This window comes from Carassius auratus, unplaced genomic scaffold (genome assembly GCF_003368295.1).
Source record: "Carassius auratus strain Wakin unplaced genomic scaffold, ASM336829v1 scaf_tig00216597, whole genome shotgun sequence".
Taxonomy (NCBI): Eukaryota; Metazoa; Chordata; class Actinopteri; order Cypriniformes; family Cyprinidae; genus Carassius; species Carassius auratus.
Genome location: NW_020528654.1, coordinates 580,000 through 600,485, shown reverse-complemented (window position 1 = coordinate 600,485; position 20,486 = coordinate 580,000). Strand labels below are relative to the sequence as shown.

General features: G+C 36.7%; 1 protein-coding gene across 26 annotated transcripts in view; it reads right to left on the bottom strand.

Annotated features, from left to right (window-relative positions):
- LOC113098631 (collagen alpha-1(XXV) chain-like) overlaps positions 1-20,486 on the bottom strand; it is a 564,810-nt gene that overhangs the window by 134,251 nt on the left and 410,073 nt on the right. For 24 of the 26 annotated variants that reach the window (XR_003289116.1, XR_003289115.1, XM_026263668.1 and 21 more), the window contains one exon: positions 6,093-6,137. The exons of the other annotated variants lie outside the window; for them this stretch is intronic. Coding sequence is in view for 22 of the 24 variants with exons in the window: in XM_026263668.1 (XP_026119453.1) it covers positions 6,093-6,137 (45 nt within the window). In the remaining 2 variants the exon portion in view is untranslated. The remainder of the gene's footprint in view (positions 1-6,092; positions 6,138-20,486) is intronic. 26 annotated transcript variants of the gene reach the window in all.

Below are 20,486 nucleotides of genomic sequence, written 5' to 3'. Positions count from 1 at the left end.
ACTGGACACCGGGAGAACCGGGACAATTCCCGGTGGCCTGGCAGATGATTTGGCGCTCTATTTTAATATTGTTATTGTATAATTGCACGCCGAATGTACTAAAGAGATCATTTGCGAATCCGCCATTTTATAATTAAATCTCTAATAAATCATGAAGTGTTAGTCATGACTCGCACCCTCTCCACGCCTCCGCCAAACAGTTTGGATCAGACTCAGAGTAATCAATGCGAGAGAGAGAGGGAGAGAGAGAGAGAGAGAGAGAATAGAGTGGACTGTGGAAGCGCACAGCTGGAGCAGAGAAACAGAACTACTGTTCAGGGTTTCAGGTCAGTTTAATCTGTAAAGATGCTTTTTTGTCTTTTGTTTTTTTTATTTATTTAATCAATTTATTTAATCAAATTAAATTTATAAATCAATTGATCATTTATAGTTTTAGGGGGAGCTACGACAGACAACAACACAACCCTTTCGTAAATTAACATTTTAACATTAACATTAACTATGGTAACCAAAAATGTCAAATTATTTGACAAATGTATTTATAAAAAAAAAAAAAAAAAAAAAAAAAAACCGGGGTTATTTTACTTTTATATAGGCTAATAAAAGCATGGTTAATTTTTGTAAGGGAAAAACATGACTCGTGTACAGTATAAGGATTTTCTATAAAGATATTGTAGTATTGTAGAGTATTGTATTGTAAAGTATAGTTTTGTTCAATCTTGAGTATTAAAGTCATGAGAGACTGAAGAGAAAAATGGAAGTGAAGGTGCAGTTCAGGAGAGAACTTTTATTTATTTTGCATGTCCCCAAATTAAAGATTTAAACCTTTTTTATGTCAGGTCCATATAAAAAATCGTTTTGTCCATGAATTTGTTTGTATGAGTTAGGGCTGTCAACGAATATTATAAATTCGAATATATATTCGAATAGTTAAAAAAAAACTAATTTCGAAGGTGAAAATTAATATTCAAATAAAAATAAAAAAAGGGGGAAAAAAAACGCCCGCGGTAGTAGAGGCGTGGTTGTCTGCTTTGCGAGTGGGCACGCTAGCGTGCCTGAGGGTTCAGGGACAGGTCACAGGAGTCGCACTGTCTGGCACAGCATCACTGCTGAAAGTTGACACGTCTTCATGGAAGATGGCAGCAAGTGCAGAGCCCAGCTCGACCGCAGAAGAGAAAGTAAAGTAAAATTGTTGATCCGCGAGAAAAAGTTTTATGCAAGCTATTTAAGATACAGTTCGCATACCATTCGACCACTAGCAACATGAGGTCACATCTCAAAAATGTGCACCCAAATGAGCATGGCATAATGTGTGGAACTCCAGCTAAACAGTCACATCTTGACACTTAACGTTACTTTGCATCGCCCGCCAAAAGCTCTTTGTCTGCAACACGACAAGAGGCCATAACGGATAAATTAATTTCATTCATTTGTAAGGACATGAGACCTATCAGTATCGCGGATGGGGCAGGCTTCGGGAGTTCTGTCAAGCAATGGATCCGAGGTTTGATTATTTATCATTTCATGTCAAAGAAAAGTTCCATGTTTACCACAGCACAGCTAGCTCGGAGCATTCAACGTCAGTTCTATATGCTGTAAAACTTAAATTTATATTAATAATATTTGTTTCAATCAATGAATAAAGCCTGCTATATTTGGGACAACAGTCGCGACCTTAAATTACTTGCACAAAACTCTTGATCAGCACTCAAAATGTGTTTGTTCATTTAAACCGTTATGCGCAGAGAACGTGAGGGTGAGAGAGCGTGAGGTCTGCAGTCTTGGACATTAGTTGATTTCCTTGTTTTTGTGTAGGTAATACATTGTCAAATATGTTTAAACTTAAATAGACTACCTATACAAGTAGTTATGTCTCATTGTATTATTTTGTCCCGTTATTGACGTAGTGCGCGTCATTTATAACATGCGCAACCAGATGTTAGAACAGTTTGAATATTCGTGTTTTTTTTAGAGGGAATATTCGAACGTCATTTTTGAGCAATTTTGACAGCCCTAGAATGAGTTTGAATTTTCCAGTCTGAATTTTTTCCCCAGTCCGCCCCTGAATGAAGATACTTTTTTTTCTTTACTTAAATTATATGAAAGCATGTAAATAAGGCTCCCTTCAAAATCACTGAAGTTGTCAATTAATTAAAGGGGGGTGAAATGCTCGTTTTCACTCAATATCCTGTTAATCTTGAGTACATGTAGAGTAGTACTGCATCCTTCATAAATCCAAAAAGTCTTTAGTTTTATTATATTCATAAGAGAAAGATAGTCTGTACCGATTTTTCAAGGAAAAACACAACCGGCTGGAGGCGTGACGTGTGGGCGGAGCTAAAGAATCACGAGCGCGAATAGGCTTTTGCGTTGAGAGCGTTTGGAAGCTGTGACATTACCGTGAGGGAAAACCCATCATCTAAAACAAACCATGGCTTACAGTCAGATTCAGCCGTTTATTTATAATCCAGAATCAGATCCCGAGGCTGAAACTGAACGAAAGCAGCAGCAGCAGCAACGACTCGCTCCGAGCGGGGCTCGAACCCGGGTCTCTGGCATGGGAGGGGACGCACTAACAAGGAGGCAGAGATATTTGAAACAGTTTTACTCACCGCCTGCGGTTCCAACACACGATTGTGACCCTTTTTCCTTGGGAAAACACACTTCTTTTGTGACTTTTCCCGACGCTCTCGCTCTGATCAGTGAATCGCTCTGATCACTGAAATGTCTGTGCTGCTCAGCCTCGCTATACGGGAGTGCGTGCTCTTCCGGCAGAAGTGCCTTAGGAGCCATATAAGGAAATTCCGCTCCATCTAACGTCACACAGAGCCATACTCGAAAAAAACTTTCCGAAACTTGTGACAAACCGGAAGGAGTATTTTGGGAACAAAAATACTCCTTCAAACGTACAACTTAATTTTTGAAACTTTGTCCATGTTTAGCATGGGAATCCAACTCTTTAACAGTGTACAAAACTCAGTATGCATGAAATAGCATTTCACCCCCCCCTTTAAATTATTTTTTACATTGTGTGCATTTTGTTGATTATAATGAGGAACTTGAGTAAACGTGAGGACGTTTTATTAATTTGTCCATTCTTTAGAGTTTCAATGATTTAGCTAAATCGAGCAGGTTTAATTAATTTTTTTCTTGTTTTAATTTGGCCTAAATAATGGGTGCAACATTATACAGTACCTCACGTTTTACTAAAGTGAAGGAAATAATTTATAAAACACGCAACAATTTCTTAATCATTGTACAGACAAATATCTTTTTCCCAAGAAGTTATCTGTCAAAATAAAGGACAGGTAACGAATAACAAAGTAGTGCGTGACAAAAATGCAGTCTGTTTTATTAAAGGAATGTTAAAATAGAAATTTAAATATAGGCCTAATATGTGAGAATATTGACATTTTGCATAGTAATCCATGTAGCCTAGCTCACTAAAATAGGCTACCACTTTTAATGCTTCAATGCAAAGTAAACCACAATTTCTTTAGAATAATAAAACACATAATTAATATTATAGAAATAATACGGCACACCTATTAAATGTGTGGAATCTAAAATATGGTGTAATACTGTGTAGTTTAAAGAAAATAAAAGCACAAGCTCATAGGCTTGACATTTATCCTGCTTGAATTTGTTCTAAGTAACGTACATAACTTCAAGTAATAAACTTTCATCTGTGAATATTAAACATTTTAACTACAGTGTTTTTCTTTATTTTTCCATGACTGCAGCTGTCAAATGTAACACATTGGTGAGGCAAAGCTGACGGCTACTCTCGAAAATATGCTTTGATACGCTTGTATGATAACTTGTGGTTAAAGCGCCACTCAGCAGTCAAAAGCTGCAAATGCATGATAATGTGTATGATAAATAAAGATTCTGATTCACTTTAACGAGTCGTCATATTTTCTAATCTTTTCCTGTTATGGGTATACGTCACTGGGTAACACATTTGCATAATCACCACATGCCTGTGAAATATAAGCAGAGTCTAACCAGCCCACAAACACTTCCTCCGCTAGTTTGTGTGTTTACATCATGTTGAGAAGACGCTGTGTTTAAGGATACCACAGGAATACAATTCAAACCTTTTGTTGTGTGCATGTCAGTTTTATCAAGGACTGCTTCTCTAATATTGGCTTTAATATTAGTTTTGCTTCTATTCTTCTTAATTTGGACTAACAAGATCTCTGAACCACAACCTGTAGGTATGACTGATACGTTATGTTTACATTTTCAATTGAGTGCTCAAAATATCAAGTTTTGAAATCAGGTCTGCAAATACCTAGTGCAGCTTTAGGTTTCCAGGTAAAGCACAATATTACTGCCTTACTGAAGTAGTTCTGATAGTTCACTGTAAACCCGCTATTTCCTAAGAAAGTTGATTAATGTAGACTGATGTTGTTCTAATTACTTTTTTTAAATAATAATGTAGCACACAGACTTTACAATCATAGTAAAATGGCTGTTTATTTTGCTGCACTGGCAGTTATAGGGTTAATGTGGGAGAGATGAGCGAGTTAGGCTGGTGTGCCTGTGATACTGTTCTGCATTCTGATTAAAAGTTAAGATGGTCTTTCTTCAAACATTACAGTAGACATATTCTGTTTTAAAAACCGTATTGTTTGATCAGTTAGTCACGTAAGCGCTCGGCTAACGTACCCACCATTATTGTTTTAGGTGTTCCCAGTTTAGCAGCTAAACTTTAGTTGTGGGCACGATTTGCATGCATAAGTGTTTTTGTATTTTATGACATTATTATTAGAACAGATTGGAGCTCTATATTATTGTTTTATTTAAAGTTGCTTTGTCAATGGTAGCACTCGGTAACTGGCTCAAGGATTCCTCTCTGTGCCAATCACAACATGCTTGGCCAGTTGACAAATCAGAGCAGCCACAGCCTTACTATTGTTTGCCCTTCTGTAATTTCACAACTGGACCTCCAATCACAGAGCTGCAGACGCTAGACGGAAACATTCAAATATGGAGAAAATGGACGGCGTTCATTAGCCCAGTCACTGAATAGGCATATTTGGAGAAGTTGTTTGTTTTTATTTAGATGATGTTTGTTTAATTACGAATTCCTTAAATCACATTTATATATATATATATATATATATATATATATATATATATATATATATATATATATATTTTATATATATATATTGTACTATTTTATACTTAACAATAAAAAATTACTTAAAAACCACAAAAATGATGACTTCACTTTGAATGTCAACTTCATCATTGGCCCATCACCACAAACAAGCTTACAGTGGTGACATGTGACGGTGTTGACACGTTTGCCATTTCTTTCACAAATCAAATGGAGAACATGTATTAGACATTAGACAATTATTTTTTATTTATTTTTTGGTAGATGCTAGATGTTAATAGAACCTGCTTCAGGAGAATACAATTATCTAAATATTTGAAAGAATTTCCTCAAAAATTGGAGGTGTTGACATACCATGATTGTGACAAAGGAAATATTAACATTAGGATTTAAAATATTCTAAAACCATAAAACTGTCCAGAACCTGTCTGACACTGCGGTGCAATGTGGCAAGGGGCAGCTGTCCATGTATTATTATTACTATTTTAAATTTGTATAATAATGTCTGAAGATGTTGACAAAAAGTCTTGACAATTTTGAAACCGTATGATAAGTATCACTGAAAAACAAACTTGTTTTGAAACAAGATAATATTATGAAGTGTTTTTTTTTCTCCATTTTATAGAATATGAATGATTGAACCCTTCTCTTTGGACACACTGTTTTAGATGTAGTGAGAAGACAATAAATGTCACAGATCTGATATAATAATGATACAATTAAACTGAAGGGGATAATTGTGTTAAATACATTTTATTATTGATCCCAAATGGCATTTACAATTGAAAATATTTTCATTTTTAAACCTAATAACAGTTACCATTGCTGGACATATGTTTTGTCCCATGTCTCAAGAATCAGTGTCTTGTAATTTAAAAGTGGTTAAAGGCAAAAATAGGAAACTTTGTGTGTATTCAAAACCATAATAATTTAAAGGAAGTGAAGATATCTGTTATCTTACCTTCATTCCATCGATACCTGGAATACCAGGTTGCCCAGTGGAACCCTACAAGTGAAAATAATATATTGTCATTAGATATATTTAAAATAAGTTAGATATTGGCATTTAGATAAAGACATGTTAGATAAAAATGTCATGTTTAGATAAAGAAATTTACATTTAGGTAAAGACATCCACCTAGATAAACCTCAGGCTGCAGACTTCCACCCTCTGCTTGTTTCTTTTAATCTCAAGATTCTCTTTTAATCTCAAGAGTTAACTACTTTGGTGGCGCATTGCTGCCACACACATTATGTTTTCCACTCACTTATGTCATAATAACGAGATGTTATGTCGTTTTAACGTCATCTTTTCTCGTTAAAACGACACCTCAGATCACTTTCTCCTCAATGTTAACCTCAACATGGTTCCTGACACGGGGGGCGCTAGCGAGCACCACATGGAGTAGTCGTGTTTTTTTTGCGCGCTTCAAATCCCTAAAACTAGTATTTTTTTCTGTTGAAATCTGCTCATTACCTTCACTTACGACCGCACACAACATGACCAAGCCAAAATCCAAAAAAGGAGACAAATTAGTGGAGGACGCAGGTGAACAAGGTGCCTGTCAGTCAGACGAAGCCGAGGCCGTTGCTAACTCCATGGATCCGGTCAATCTCGCTGACATTATGGAGGCTATCAGATCGATGAACGGCTGTATGAATGAAAAATTAGACTCTCTGGAATCAACGCTGTCTCAGATGCTGGTCTCTCTACCAGAAGTTACTTCACGAGTAACGGATCTCGAAAAGGCTAGTACGGATAACGAGGGCCAAATCTCTGAACTCGAGGCTCACTGCCGCGACTGGTCCGAAACATGTAAATCCCTATCATCCAAATTAGGTGACCTCGAAGGGCGTTCGAGGCGGCAAAATATTAAGATCATTGGTCTACCTGAAAAGGTTGATGAGGGCCGCCCAACTCAGTTTGTAGCCGACTTTCTCGTGAAAATCCTTGGCGCCAGTAATTTCGCAAAACCTCTGAAGATTGACCGTGCCCATCGCACAGGCCCGATTGGAAATGCACATTCTCGTCCTCGGACCATGGTGGCCAGATTGCATCACTATCCGGATAAGGAGAAGATTCTGCGTCTTGCACGGCTGTCTTCGCCTCTGATGTACAACGGAGCGCGCATACTCATCTTCCCGGACTTCACCTCCGAGGTTCTGAAGCAGCGTCAAGCTTTCAACGCCGTGTGGAAAAGTCTCAAGGAGGTGAATGTTCGACATGGGTTGCTCTTCCCTGCTCGACTTATCGTGACTCACAACTCAACCAACATGTGTTTGACTCTGCTGAAAAGGCTCAAGCCTTTGCTGGCTCTATCACTGGTGAGGTCAGGGCGGTGCAGCCTTCATAACTATGTTGTATATTTATAATTAGTCAGTAGAGCTGCATGCTTGTTGATTTTCTTTTCTTTATTCAGGTATTAGCACAAAAGTGTGACAGTACTTTTTAAGTGTTTATTTCTCTGATGTCCAATTTTTCTTTCTGTTATTAATGTTTAATGGGATTTGAGGTGTGGTTTAACCTGTTATTAGCCTACTCTTTTTCGTTTTCTTTTTTGCAACGCTGCTACTCTTTGTGTTGCCTTTCGGCTCTGTAGTAAATATGGGTTTGCTAAACTGCTTGGTTTGGGGAAGCGGTTGGGACGGGGTGGGGGGTTGTACTCTGTGTTTACCGTTGTTTGTCTATGTTCACCCTTCATTTCATCTGTGCTATTCAATTTTTTCAGTTGAATTAATATTGTTTGCTGTTGAATGGCATCTTGTATGATTTCATCACAGGAAGGCGATATTACACTAGCCAGCTGGAATGTGCGCGGCTTGAATAGTCAGGTGAAGCGAGCTAAAGTGTTTTCATATTTACGTTCCATTTCGGCTGACATAATTTTTTTACAAGAGACGTACATTTAAAATGGTGAACAGAATCGCTTGAAGTGTAACTGGATTTCCCAGGTATTTCAATCCACCTTTTCGTGCAGAGCCAGAGGGGTTTCAATATTATTTCATAACTCAGTTTCGTTTAAACATATATCTACGTTAACAGACCCTAACGGCCGCTATGTTCTTGTCACTGGCATAATTGCTTCTCAACATTTTACTTTTTTAAATCTCTATGCCCCTAATTATGACGATCCGGCTTTCTTTTGTAAAGTATTCAATCTTCTACCTTCTCAAACCGATACTCACTTTATAGTTGGTGGTGATTTTAACTGTATATCGGACCCTGTTCTGGACAAATTTCCTGTCCGTTCAGATTCTTCTATCAATTCTACCTCAGTCATTAAACATCTTTCCGAGTCACTGGATATTGTTGATATCTGGAGGGTTCAACATCCGGCCGATAAGTAGTACTCATTCTTTTCCAATATTCACAAGTCATATTCAAGAATAGATTTTTTTTTTATAGACTCTAAATTATTATCGAATGTCTCTTCATCCAAGTACCATAATATACTGATCTCTGATCATTCTGCTGTTACGGTATCTTTAGATTTCAGCTGGGCAAAGCCAAGTTATAACTGGAGATTTAATTCTTGCCTCCTTTCTGATGAAAAATTTAGTCAGCATATTTTGGATTCTTTGACAGAGTTTATAGACATTATTGATAAAGGAGATGTTTCTGATTCTGTGTTATGGGAAACTTTTAAAGTTGTGATGAGGGGACACATAATTTCTTAAGAGTCAGCAGTAAATAAACACAAACAGAAACGCTTGGTAGAGATAGATGCTCGTCTTGCCCAGTTGGAAAAATTATATAGGGACACCACTGACTCCTGTGTTCTAAATGACATTAGGTCACTTAAATATGAATATAATAAGATCATGTCAGACCAGGTAAATAATATGTTATTAAAAATTAAGCAGAAACATTTTGAGATTGGGGATAAACCAGATAAATTATTAGCTCGTCAGTTGAGGGGTTCTTATGCCAGTAGATCAATTCATAGTATAGCTGACAAGGATGGTAAAATATTGACTAATCCAAAGGATATCAATAAAAGCTTTATGGAATTTTTTGCGGACTTGTACGAATCTAAGATGTCTGTATCATCTGAGGTTATTTCTGACTTTCTTCGTTTACTTTCCCTCCCAAAATTAAGTGAAGCAGACCAGGAAATCTTGAATGCTGGTATTACAATTCAAGAGTTGATGGACGCAATTAATGCCTTTCCTAATGGGAAGGCTCCTGGCCCTGATGGCTTCAGTTTTGAATTTTATAAGAAATATGCAGATAAAATTGTACCCCTTATGTTAAGGATGTTCAATCACTCCTTCATTAAGCAGGAATTTCCCTCTTCTCTATACTCCGCCAATATTTCTTTACTTCTTAAGAAAGGCAAAGATGAGACTGATGTGTCTTCTTTTCGTCCAATTTCTCTTCTCAATTTGGATTTAAAAGTGTTCACAAAAATTTTGGCAACAAGATTAAACAAATGTGTTTCAACGATTATTCATCCTGACCAAGTTGGCTTTATCCCAAAAAGATTTTCCTTTTTTAATGTTAGACGTTTCCTAAATATAATCTATTCTAAGTTAAATTCTCACTCTAAATTGGCAATTATCGCATTAGATGCAGAAAAAGCTTTTGACCAAGTAAATGGAATTACATCTTAACCACTATTAAAGAATTTAATTTAGGCAATAGGTTTTCTTCCTGGGTCAGCATGTTGTATCATCATCCCTGCGCATCGGTATTAACCAATCTCGATAGATCACCGCAATTTGAGTTGCATAGGGGTACTCGACAGGGGTGTCCACTTTCACCCCTGTTGTTTGCCATTGCCATAGAACCTTTGGCAATAGCCATTAGACTTCATCCACAGATTTCGCCCTTAAATATAGGTCAGGTTGATCATATAATTTCTCTTTATGCTGACAATGTACTTTTGTACCTTTCAGACCCTGCGCGCTCTGTCCCTCCTCTGTTGTGTTTATTAAATTCATTTAGTAGCTTTTCTGGCTATTCTGTTAATTGGCAAAAAAGTGAACTTATGCCCGTCAGCGATAATATAGATCCAGTTTTTATGAAGAGTCTGCCATTTAAAATCACTTTAGACAAGATAAAATATCTCAGTGTTGTGATCCCTAAGAATCCAAAGGATTTAGTTCAATTTAATTTTTTTGCTTTACTAGATAACCTAAAGAAGGACATAGAAAGATGGAGATCACTCCCTATTTCAATGATCGGCCGCATTAATGCAATTAAAATGGTGATCCTTCCTAGATTTTTATATTCTCTTTTTACATTTTTTTTTTACCCAAATCTTTTTTCAGAACTCTTGACTCAATAATTTTGCCTTTCATCTGGGGCTATAAAGTCGCTCGTATATCCAAAACATACATGTATAAACCAAAATGCTTGGGGGGTTTGGGTTTGCCCAACTTTCATCATTATTACTGGGCAGCGAACTGCAGAACATTAATGTATTGGCGGGATTCTTTTCCAGGCATTGTTCAAGTAGACACCCCCTCTTGGCTAGCGATAGAACAAAATGCCATCCACTCATCTCTTTCTGCTCTGCTTTTTTGGCACCTTTGTCTAGTAAAGAAGTTCCTAAAACAAATTTAATCCTTAACAATTCTATCAAAATATGGTATCAGATCAGAAAGGTATTTAAGCTACCAAATACTTCACTGTTTTCTCCTATTTGTTACAATCATGTGTTCAAACCCTCCCTTTCAGATAATGTTTTTAGGGAATGGCAAAGTAAAGGAATTCTCATTATGAAAGATTTGTATATTAATAATACGTTTCCTTCATTTTCTCAGTTCAAAGAAAGATTTGACCTTCCCTCTTTTCACTTTTTCAGATATCTTCAAGTCAGGAACTTTGTTCGTACAAATTTTACACACTTTGAAATTTTGCCATTAGAATGTAAAATATTTTATTTATTTTCTAACTCTCCTGATGCTAAGGGCATAATATCCCTTTTTGTTAATTTGTTTAAAGATAATACAAACTTTTCTTCTCTACATTTGAAAATAGCTTAGGAAGAAGATTTGGGGATTCAGGTTTCTGAGACTGATTGGGACAAATGTCTTTCATCTATTTATTCTTGTTCGATAAATTCAACACACAAACTTATTCAGTACAAGGTATTACATAGACTTCACTACTCTAAAACAAAGCTCAGTAAATTTTATTCTTCTGTCCCTCCGATATGCGACAAGTGTAAAGCTGCTGAGGGTACCTTGGCACATCTTTTTTGGTTCTGCGCACAAATTCAGAGTTTTTGGATAGAAATTTTTAATTTCTTTGCCAAAGTCTACAATTGTGCTTTACTTCCTGACCCATTCATAGCAATTCTTGGTTGATCAGACTCTTTGCAGACTCTTAGGCCAAAGGTACGGTTACCCATCCAATATGGTGTTATTGTAGCTAAGAAAGTTATCTTGCTTTTGTGGAAGAAAAATACCAGACCCCTTTTTTTCTGACTGGCTAACTGAACTCACTTCTACATTACATATTGAAAGTATTAGATACTCTTTATTCGGGAACCCTGCAAATATGATAAGATGTGGGAACCAGTCTTTACTTTTTTGTCAAACCAGAAGGATTAAATTACTTATTTATGTTTTTCTGTTCTGTAATAATCACTTTCTGTAATTATTGTGATTACACTCTGTAATTGAGGTTGGCTTTATGTACATCTTCCTTTTTATAGTACTTTTGATTAATTTTACACATTGCACAGATTTGTTTGTTGAAGGGTCTTTGTGTCTGTTATTTTTGTTTTGAATGTTTGGAAACCTCAATAAAAAATAATATACAAAAAAAAAAAAAAAAACATGGTTCCTGACACAACACATACCCCTCCGCATGTCATCTTTTGATGTAACCACTCTCACCCTCCCGGCTATCTGCTATGGTTTCATATTTGCTGCCTCCCCCTAAACAATTAGCATCTCTTTATCCTTACAGTGGTACTAATACTTTCTGCTCTACTCTTGTTTATAGACTGTCTGCTCCTTGTCTTCCAGGCTAGCCTGTACCACCCCCTCTTCCCCCTTGCTGTTTGATTTTCTCCGTGAACATCGTTCTAAGCTCAGGGCTTCTGAAAGAGTGTGGCGCAAATCAAAAAAAAAAAAAAAAAAAAAAATCCTACTGACCTTAACCTGTAAATATTTATTTTTAAGTGTGATTTTCCCGGCCCTTTGGTTGTGGTTATGCTTCCCTGTGTATGTGCTCTCTCTCTATATGGTTGCGTTACACTTGCATTGACATTAACATACAATCACCGTGATCCGATCAAGCAGATCAGTCAATCAGAACACAGCGCACACTTGGCAACATCAGCTGACTTTTCTATCTGGATAACCAATCGGATCTGTCTTTCCCGTACAAATATTTAAATAAGTATGCAGAGACTACAGTATGTGTACAGTATGTGGACAACATCCAGATACAGGTTGCATGCTAATGCCAAGTGTAAACGCAGCCAAAGTCTCTTTCGCTGCTTGCTTGGCAGTAGCAAATTGCCGACAGATGGTGCTCATCAGACAGTGTGCTGCAAAGACGCAAATTACACAAAAGAGCAGAAGAAACAATGGGAGTGAGGTTAACTTCTCCCCTGCTCTTGTCAACTTGTGTTGGGTGTTGTTTATTAAGTCTTTGTCTGTTGAGCGTAGTGCACACTTTGAACATTTATCCACTGAAATACTCAAATGATTTTTTATCAGTGTTGGGGAGTAACTAGTTACATGTAACGGCGTTACGTAATTGAATTACAAAATAAATGTAACTGTAATCAGTTACAGTTACTAAGAAAAAAATGAGTAACTAAATTACAGTTACTTATGAAAAAGGGGTTTACATTTCAATATACACACATCCACATACAGATTATTTATTTCCCAAATTGAACTGAGACATACAGCGATGCGGAAAACACAGTCTGGTTCGTAATCCAGTCATAAAAATGGAATTCAGCCTAACGCAGATGGAATATGCCACATTTTGGACAAATAAATCAAAAGTAGGTCAGTACAGTTGAATCAAAACGCGATATGGGAGTGTGTGTGAATATTAAGCTGCAAAATGACAATCTATGGATCCTGCACGTTCTGCATGTCTATGGAAATCAGGCGCTGACTGGTTGTTATTGTATAATTGCACACCAAATGTACTAAATCAATTATTTTCGAATCCGCCATTCGATAATTCAATCTCTAATAAATCATTAATTGGTTAGTTGTGATTGCCAATGGTTGGGCTCCCGCACTCTACACGCCTCCGCCAAACGGTTTGGATCAGAGTAATCAATGCGAGACTCGAGAGAGTGGAGAGGACTGGAAGCACAGAGCTGGAGCAGAGAAGCGACTCTTCTGTTCAGGGTTTCCAGGTCAGTTTTATCTGTAAATATGCTATTGTAGTTTTGTCTTCGTTTACTTAGTCAAGCAGCAGCAGCACATTGCTCACACTGACTCAAAATGCTGTATAAACAACATCATTATTATCTATTGTAATGTTACAGTAGTAATTTAGCAGACAAATAATCATATTTTATCATAGGTTTAGGGAGAGCTAGTGCAGACAAAAACACAACCCTTAAGAAAATTAATGTAGCCTATGGTATGGCACTAAGTTTAACCATGGAATTTGTAGTAAAAATAAATACAAGTGGTAATTAATTTTCCAAAAAAACAAAAATGCACTTACAAAACATGGCAAAAGTCAAATTAAAATCTAAGTCATGAGAGGATGGATGGATAATTGAAGTGAAGGAGCAGTTCAGGAGAGAACTCAAAATTTTGTTGCATGTCCCCAACCTAAGGATTTAAATCTTTATCATGTCAGATCCATACAGGGGCACCCCCAAGGGGTGGCCACTAAAACCACTTTATAAACTCTGGCCACCCCTGTGGCCAGGGCCAGATTAACACTTTGTTGTACCCTGGGCTACAATATTCAAGGGCCCCATCATCACGACCCCAGGATCACCATAATATGGTCATATACAGAATATATTAATGTAATATACAGTAAATATACTCAATACTTCAAATTCTAACTGTCATCAGGTGTATTTTGATTTACAAATATTTAAATGCTCATAGAACTACAAATGCACGGCTATGTCCCATATCAAAGACATTCACTCACATATGATGCTATGAAAACAAAACACATCAGCATCTGTATAATCTGGTAAAATTGACCCACTACATTGAGAGGGAGGGAAATATCCTCCATTTTCACAAAAATGAATAAATAAGCAACCACTTTCAAACCATTGTTTATTTAACAACATTTATTTATTAAATGTATTGAATTGATAGAGCTATAACAGAAGACCACAGACAACACATCAAGAAACAATTTGGTCCTCAGCTCATTTTAAGCAGAAATCACCCTGACAGGGTGACCCTGTTTCCTCAGAATTCAACAAGGCAATCAAGTTATTAGTCCAAAACAAACAATTTGAAATCTGCCAGTTATCCCTCCACAACAATTTACAGCATTTTAATGAAGCTGGCACCTCAAGGAAAAAGCTCATTTTAACTTGTTTTAAAATAGAACAACAATATATCACAGCACAATTAACCAGTTAAACATTTTAGTGCTACATCAACATTTAGAAATCTGTCAATTTCTCTGAAGAAGACAAGACAGAAATAAATGCTACATAATCTGGCAAAACACACAATTTAAGTCCTAAATAATGACGAAGTGCATGTTTGAATTTTGAAATGCTCTTCGCTCTCTGGGCTGTAAACGTAAGCTGGCGGTGTAGAAAAGTCCTGGCTAGCTGAGTTGTCCTCGTCTTTGACGGAAGCTGACTTAACAGAACTGTCAGCTACATTACCAGGAGTGAAGGAATTGCCTATTTGAGGTATATACTTTAAATTTTCTGCATTTCTGATGTCCTTTCCTTTTTAAATTTCTGCTTCGCGCTCCCACTTAGCTTCTCCATGTCAGATTTTTTTTCTGTTGTAGCAACGCCTGACGTAACCCGCTCGGCGTAACATTTGACCCGCCTCATGCGGACTGACCAATGAGGAGAGGGTCTTAACTTGAGGCCCTCTCTTCATTGGTCAGTCTGCATGAGACTGACTCTCAGCCGCTCTCAACTCACGTTCAAAGTCATAGGCAGCGCAGAGTCTCTTCTGTGCAGCGCGCAAAAGCCCGTGTTGACAGTTTTTTTAATATAAAGCGGGAGATTACCAGATACAGTATTTTGCTCGTGCCCTTGCTGCCCTGGGCCCTTTAGAGGTCTTGGGCCCCTGGGCAATTGCCCAGTTGCCTGTATGGTTAATCCGGCCCTGCCTGTGGCCACCCCTAGGATGATTTGGAGTGGGTGCTATTAATTTAAATGCAGAATGTAAATTCACAATAAGTTTAAGAAGTGAGAAAAACTTGCAGCACCCGCTGCAGCCACTTTTTTGCGTCTCTGAGCAACATGATAGTGTTTCGTTACTGAATGAATAAAGCGTTTAAACTAATCGGTTCAATCGCAATGACTCACTTATTAACAGTGACTCGCTGCCACCTAGTGGTGGTATTAATTTCACATTTAAGGTACCTTTTCATTTTTTAAATAATTTCAAACATCAGTTTTCAATGTTTTTTCTTTAAAATATCAAAACATTATTCAAATGTACTCAAAAGTAATTAGTTACATTACTTTAAAGTAATAAAAAAATGTACACTACTATTACATTTTAAATAGGGTAACTTGTAATCTGTAACCTATTACATTTCCAAAGTAACCTTCCCAACACTGTTTACTTGAGTAACTCTTTTACAAGTTAGACTCCTTAAAAACACTTTTGCTCATGTATAAACAAACAAGTGAACGCACAACTGCGGATGATACATTTTAACTCACATCGAGTCTGTGGTGTGCGATACAGCATCGTCTGCGATTACAGTGTTGCTGTAATGATGTGCGATCTGACATTATCAAGTAGGCTATATCACCAAATCACACACAGAGTGCACGCACATTGATTTATTCTATTTATACTCTAAATTCCAGGCACTCTAAATTGTAGACGGCAAACATTCTTATGTACGCTTTTTATATTTATATAATTTAATATAGTTAACTTAATCTATATCACAAAAAAAGAGTACCGTTTTTCTGCAGATATCAGCATGAACACATTTTAATTATCATTTTATACATGTTCAGTAAAGCAATAAGGGACTTATATTTTAGACATAATGCTGCTTGTTTTTGCTCAATTTTGCTAACGAAATTAGTTCCCAACATAGATCACACTGTTTTGCTTCTCTAAACAATGGACAGTGTTTACTTATTGAATGATGCTGTCACCTTCTGGTGGTTTTAATTTCATATTTGAAATGTTTTTATCATGTTTTAAATTATTTCAAATATCAGTATTCAACGTTTTATGTTAAAACAAAACATTAGGCCTATTTATGCATCTGAAACTGCAGTTTAAATTCATCCATGTCCCTTCTGAGATACACAAACTGTAAATGCTATTTCAGATGCACATTACAGAAATGTTTTCTTGTGTTGGAATGAAAGAAGTACCAGATTAAGTGCTTCTTATTCTTACCGAACACAATCAAGCTATGTAAGTATTATATATATATATATATATATATATATATATATATATATATATATATATATATATATATATATATATATATATATATATATATATATATATATATATATATATATGTATATATATATATATATGTATATGTATATATATATATATATATATGTATATATATATATATATATATATATATATATATATATATATATATATATATATATATATATATATATATATATACATTTATTTGCTCATTTCCCATTTTACATTTACTTGTACTTCTACTTTCAAATACTTACATGCACAGTATGTAAGATTTTTATTATTATTATTTATTTTTAAAATATCCAAAAACCACTAGAACAGTGTTATATATTTTCATGGGTGTGTAAGTAATTTTACTTGATTACTGTAATTTGAGTAATATTTGGGGGGATTTGTATTTTATTCAAGTACAATTTAAAACATTTTAAAACAATTTAATTTAATCTTTAAATGTACATTACATTTTTATTTTATCTTAAGCACATTTAACCCTCATGTGGTGTTCGGGTCAATTTGACCAGGAGAAGATTTTCTTTTTCCCGAAAATACTAGTTAATGTTATCGCTTTGGACTGAAACTTAGTGACTTTGTTCCCAAAGGGTATAACTAAATCTCAAATTTTTTTACGAAATTTTCTTACGTTTTTTGTGGGGGTTTTGTTACCTTGTTACACTTGTGGTGTTCCCGGTCAAAAATGACCGGCCTATAAAAAATAGCTTATAAATCACTCATTATACCATATTTTCACCCAATCTTGGATTCAACCTTTTTGTCAACTTGTTCTCTTTCAATTAGGACTGGTTTTATATTTCTGTTTGCATCTGATTAATCGTGGGCCTCATTTATCTGAGAGTAGGCATAGTAAAAGATGGTCACAATGGCCGACCATTGAAAGTGAATGGGAGAGACTGAAAATAACAGAACAATTTAGTTTTCATGAGCATGTTCATTATTTTCATGTACACATATGAGCATATGTGCTTGCAAACATCGAGCCCTTGGACCTGTGCATGTATCGATACATTTATACACACGCTACCCAGACACACACACGTTAAAACACACAAACTTTTTTGAGTATTACACAAGGAAAACCTCAGGAGGAGGCTGTTCCTAGAAGAGCCGGGGAAATCCATGGTGACCCCCCTGATACAGAGGCACCAAAATATACCCAGAGCACTGCCCTCTGATACATTGGTGAGAGACATACAAACACCAGAACCAGGTCCTTCAGCTGGCACAGGCAAAGGAGAGAAACGAAAGAGATGCACTTTGTGTGCCCCAAAAGATGTGAAAACCGGCGCTGTCTATTTCAAATGCAGAGCGCACATTTGCAAGGCACATACATTATACTGTTGTCAGTCATGTGCATAAGTGGCACAAAATGACCAATTGCAAGTTACCTTAAAAATGCTTTTGTTAGTCACTTGCATGAGTTCACACAGAGACCGTCACAGTTTGTTATTTTGGTTAGTTCATAATTTGGAAAACTGAAAGATAATGAACAGTGTTTGATTTGTGTTCTTTATATGACAGCGTTAATGTGTTTAGTTTTTGTATGTCACAATGGTCAGATTTGTCAGGGAACAGCACAAGTGTTACTGTGCACCCCTTTTCTGAAAATTAAAGCATTTCAAAATACAAGCCCTGTGTTTTGTAATCTTCTACATTCACTTTCAATGGCCGGCCATTTTTGACCGGGAACATCACAAGTGTGACTTTGTGCCATTTTGTACAAAATAAAAGCATAAAAAAAAAAAAAAAAAAAAAAATCCTGGTTAAACATTAAAGTAGGCTAGTGTGATCAACGGTGAATTTTTTTTTCCACCTTTTTCACAATATTGACAAAATTATTAACAAAAAATGCTTTTTTCACTCAAAAACTGAGGTGCATAAGCTCGGATAAATGACTCCGTCTCCTACAATTAAATAGTTTGAAAATTAAATGCAAAACCAGTCCTAATTGAAAGAGAACAAGTTGACAGAAAGATTGAATCCAAAATTGGGTGAAAATATGTTATAATGAGTGATTTATAAGCTATTTTTTATAGGCCGGTCATTTTTGACCGGGAACACCACAGGTGTTATAGGGTTTTGAACACCACATGAGGGTTAATATGGAAAACAGAAACTCAATGATCATTGTTTTCACGCATCAACCACACACATTTATACTTTAGTCATGACTTTCATCAGGTAATGACTGAATTCAAAACATCACCATCAAATCTGAGGAAGCATATTGACGTAGCAAAGTTGGGGTTTCCCCCAAAAACAGTTTATTCATTATTATTTCTGTTTTGACTTTATGTAATACAATGGCTGAGTGCACAAGATGGAGTGCACATAAAATCAGTGATTAGAATTTAAATACAAGTAATATTTTTTGTGGGAGTGATTTTATATATATATAGCTAGGGGGGGTTAGTCAAGTCAAGTCACCTTTATTTATATAGCGCTTTAAACAAAATACATTGCGTCAAAGCAACTGAACAACATTCATTATGAAAACAGTATGTCAATAATGCAAAATGATAGTTAAAGGCAGTTCATCATTGAATTCAGTGATGTCATCTCTGTTCAGTTACACAATTAGGACAATTCCAAGGGCCCCTGGCTGACAGGGGGCCCAACAAATAGGTAAAAACTAATTTAAAATTTGTATTATATTATACACTATATAAACCATCATCATTGAGTATATTTCAAATAATAATAAAATGAATGATGTCTTTGATTTTACTTATTTTGGCAATAAAAAAGTTAAATATCACCATTGACCCAAAAATAAAACATCCATATTGACCGACCACCCCCCTGTATCTGCATGAAATGGTTTGGTCCTGCCTTAGCATGTCACGGTGTCTGTTCTGTGTTTCCCTGGGTCTCCACTAGTGGTCTCACTTCCCCATAGGCACCTCACCGCAGGCACTACAATTCCCACAAGGCCTTGTCCCTTCATCACAGTAATTGCACTCCTGTTAATTGCACTCAGGTGTCTTCACTTCATAGTCATTACCCTGCTGATTTTAACCTGTCTGTTTCTGTTTGTTTCATGGAGTCCTTACTTTCTGTCACCTAGTTTCCTCGCGTTCCCTTGTGGTTCTAGTTTCTTGTTTGTTTTGTTTTTGGATGGATGTTTCTGGTTATGACCTTTTGCCTGTTTTTGGATTTTGATTTTGGATTACCCAATAAAACTCACACTGCTTTTGGTTGTCTCGTCTCCTGTCTTCCCGATCGTTACAGAAGGACTCCATCATGTCTAGATCCAGTGGTGTGGGACTTTGTGTACATTCCCCAACCAGTGTGGAGGAGCGGAGGGCGAAATTCCTCATATTAAACACCCTCCGTCAAGAGGGGAATGAGGTGGGTGGTGTAGCACAAGTGTTCTGGACCCTGGCGGGTGGAATGGGATATAATGATGCGGCCCTGAAAGACCTTTTCAACGCCATTCTGGATAACCCTGAGCCAGAAAGGGAAATGGACCAGCTGGATGCCTTTGATTTTTGTGGGGTTCATTTTGTACCTACAACATCGGTCTCAATGGGATATCCCATCGACTCTAGACCGGGGTCTACAGACAGGAAGAACACCAGCCCAGCACCACTGCACAATATGGCCACCAGCCCAGTGCCACGGCGCAAGATGGCCGCCAGCCCAGCGCCTCGACGCAAGGGGCCGCCAGCCCAGCACCACTGCGCAAGATGGCCGCAAGCCCAGTGCCACAGTGCAAGATGGCCGCCTGTCCAGCGCCTCTGCACAAGATGAC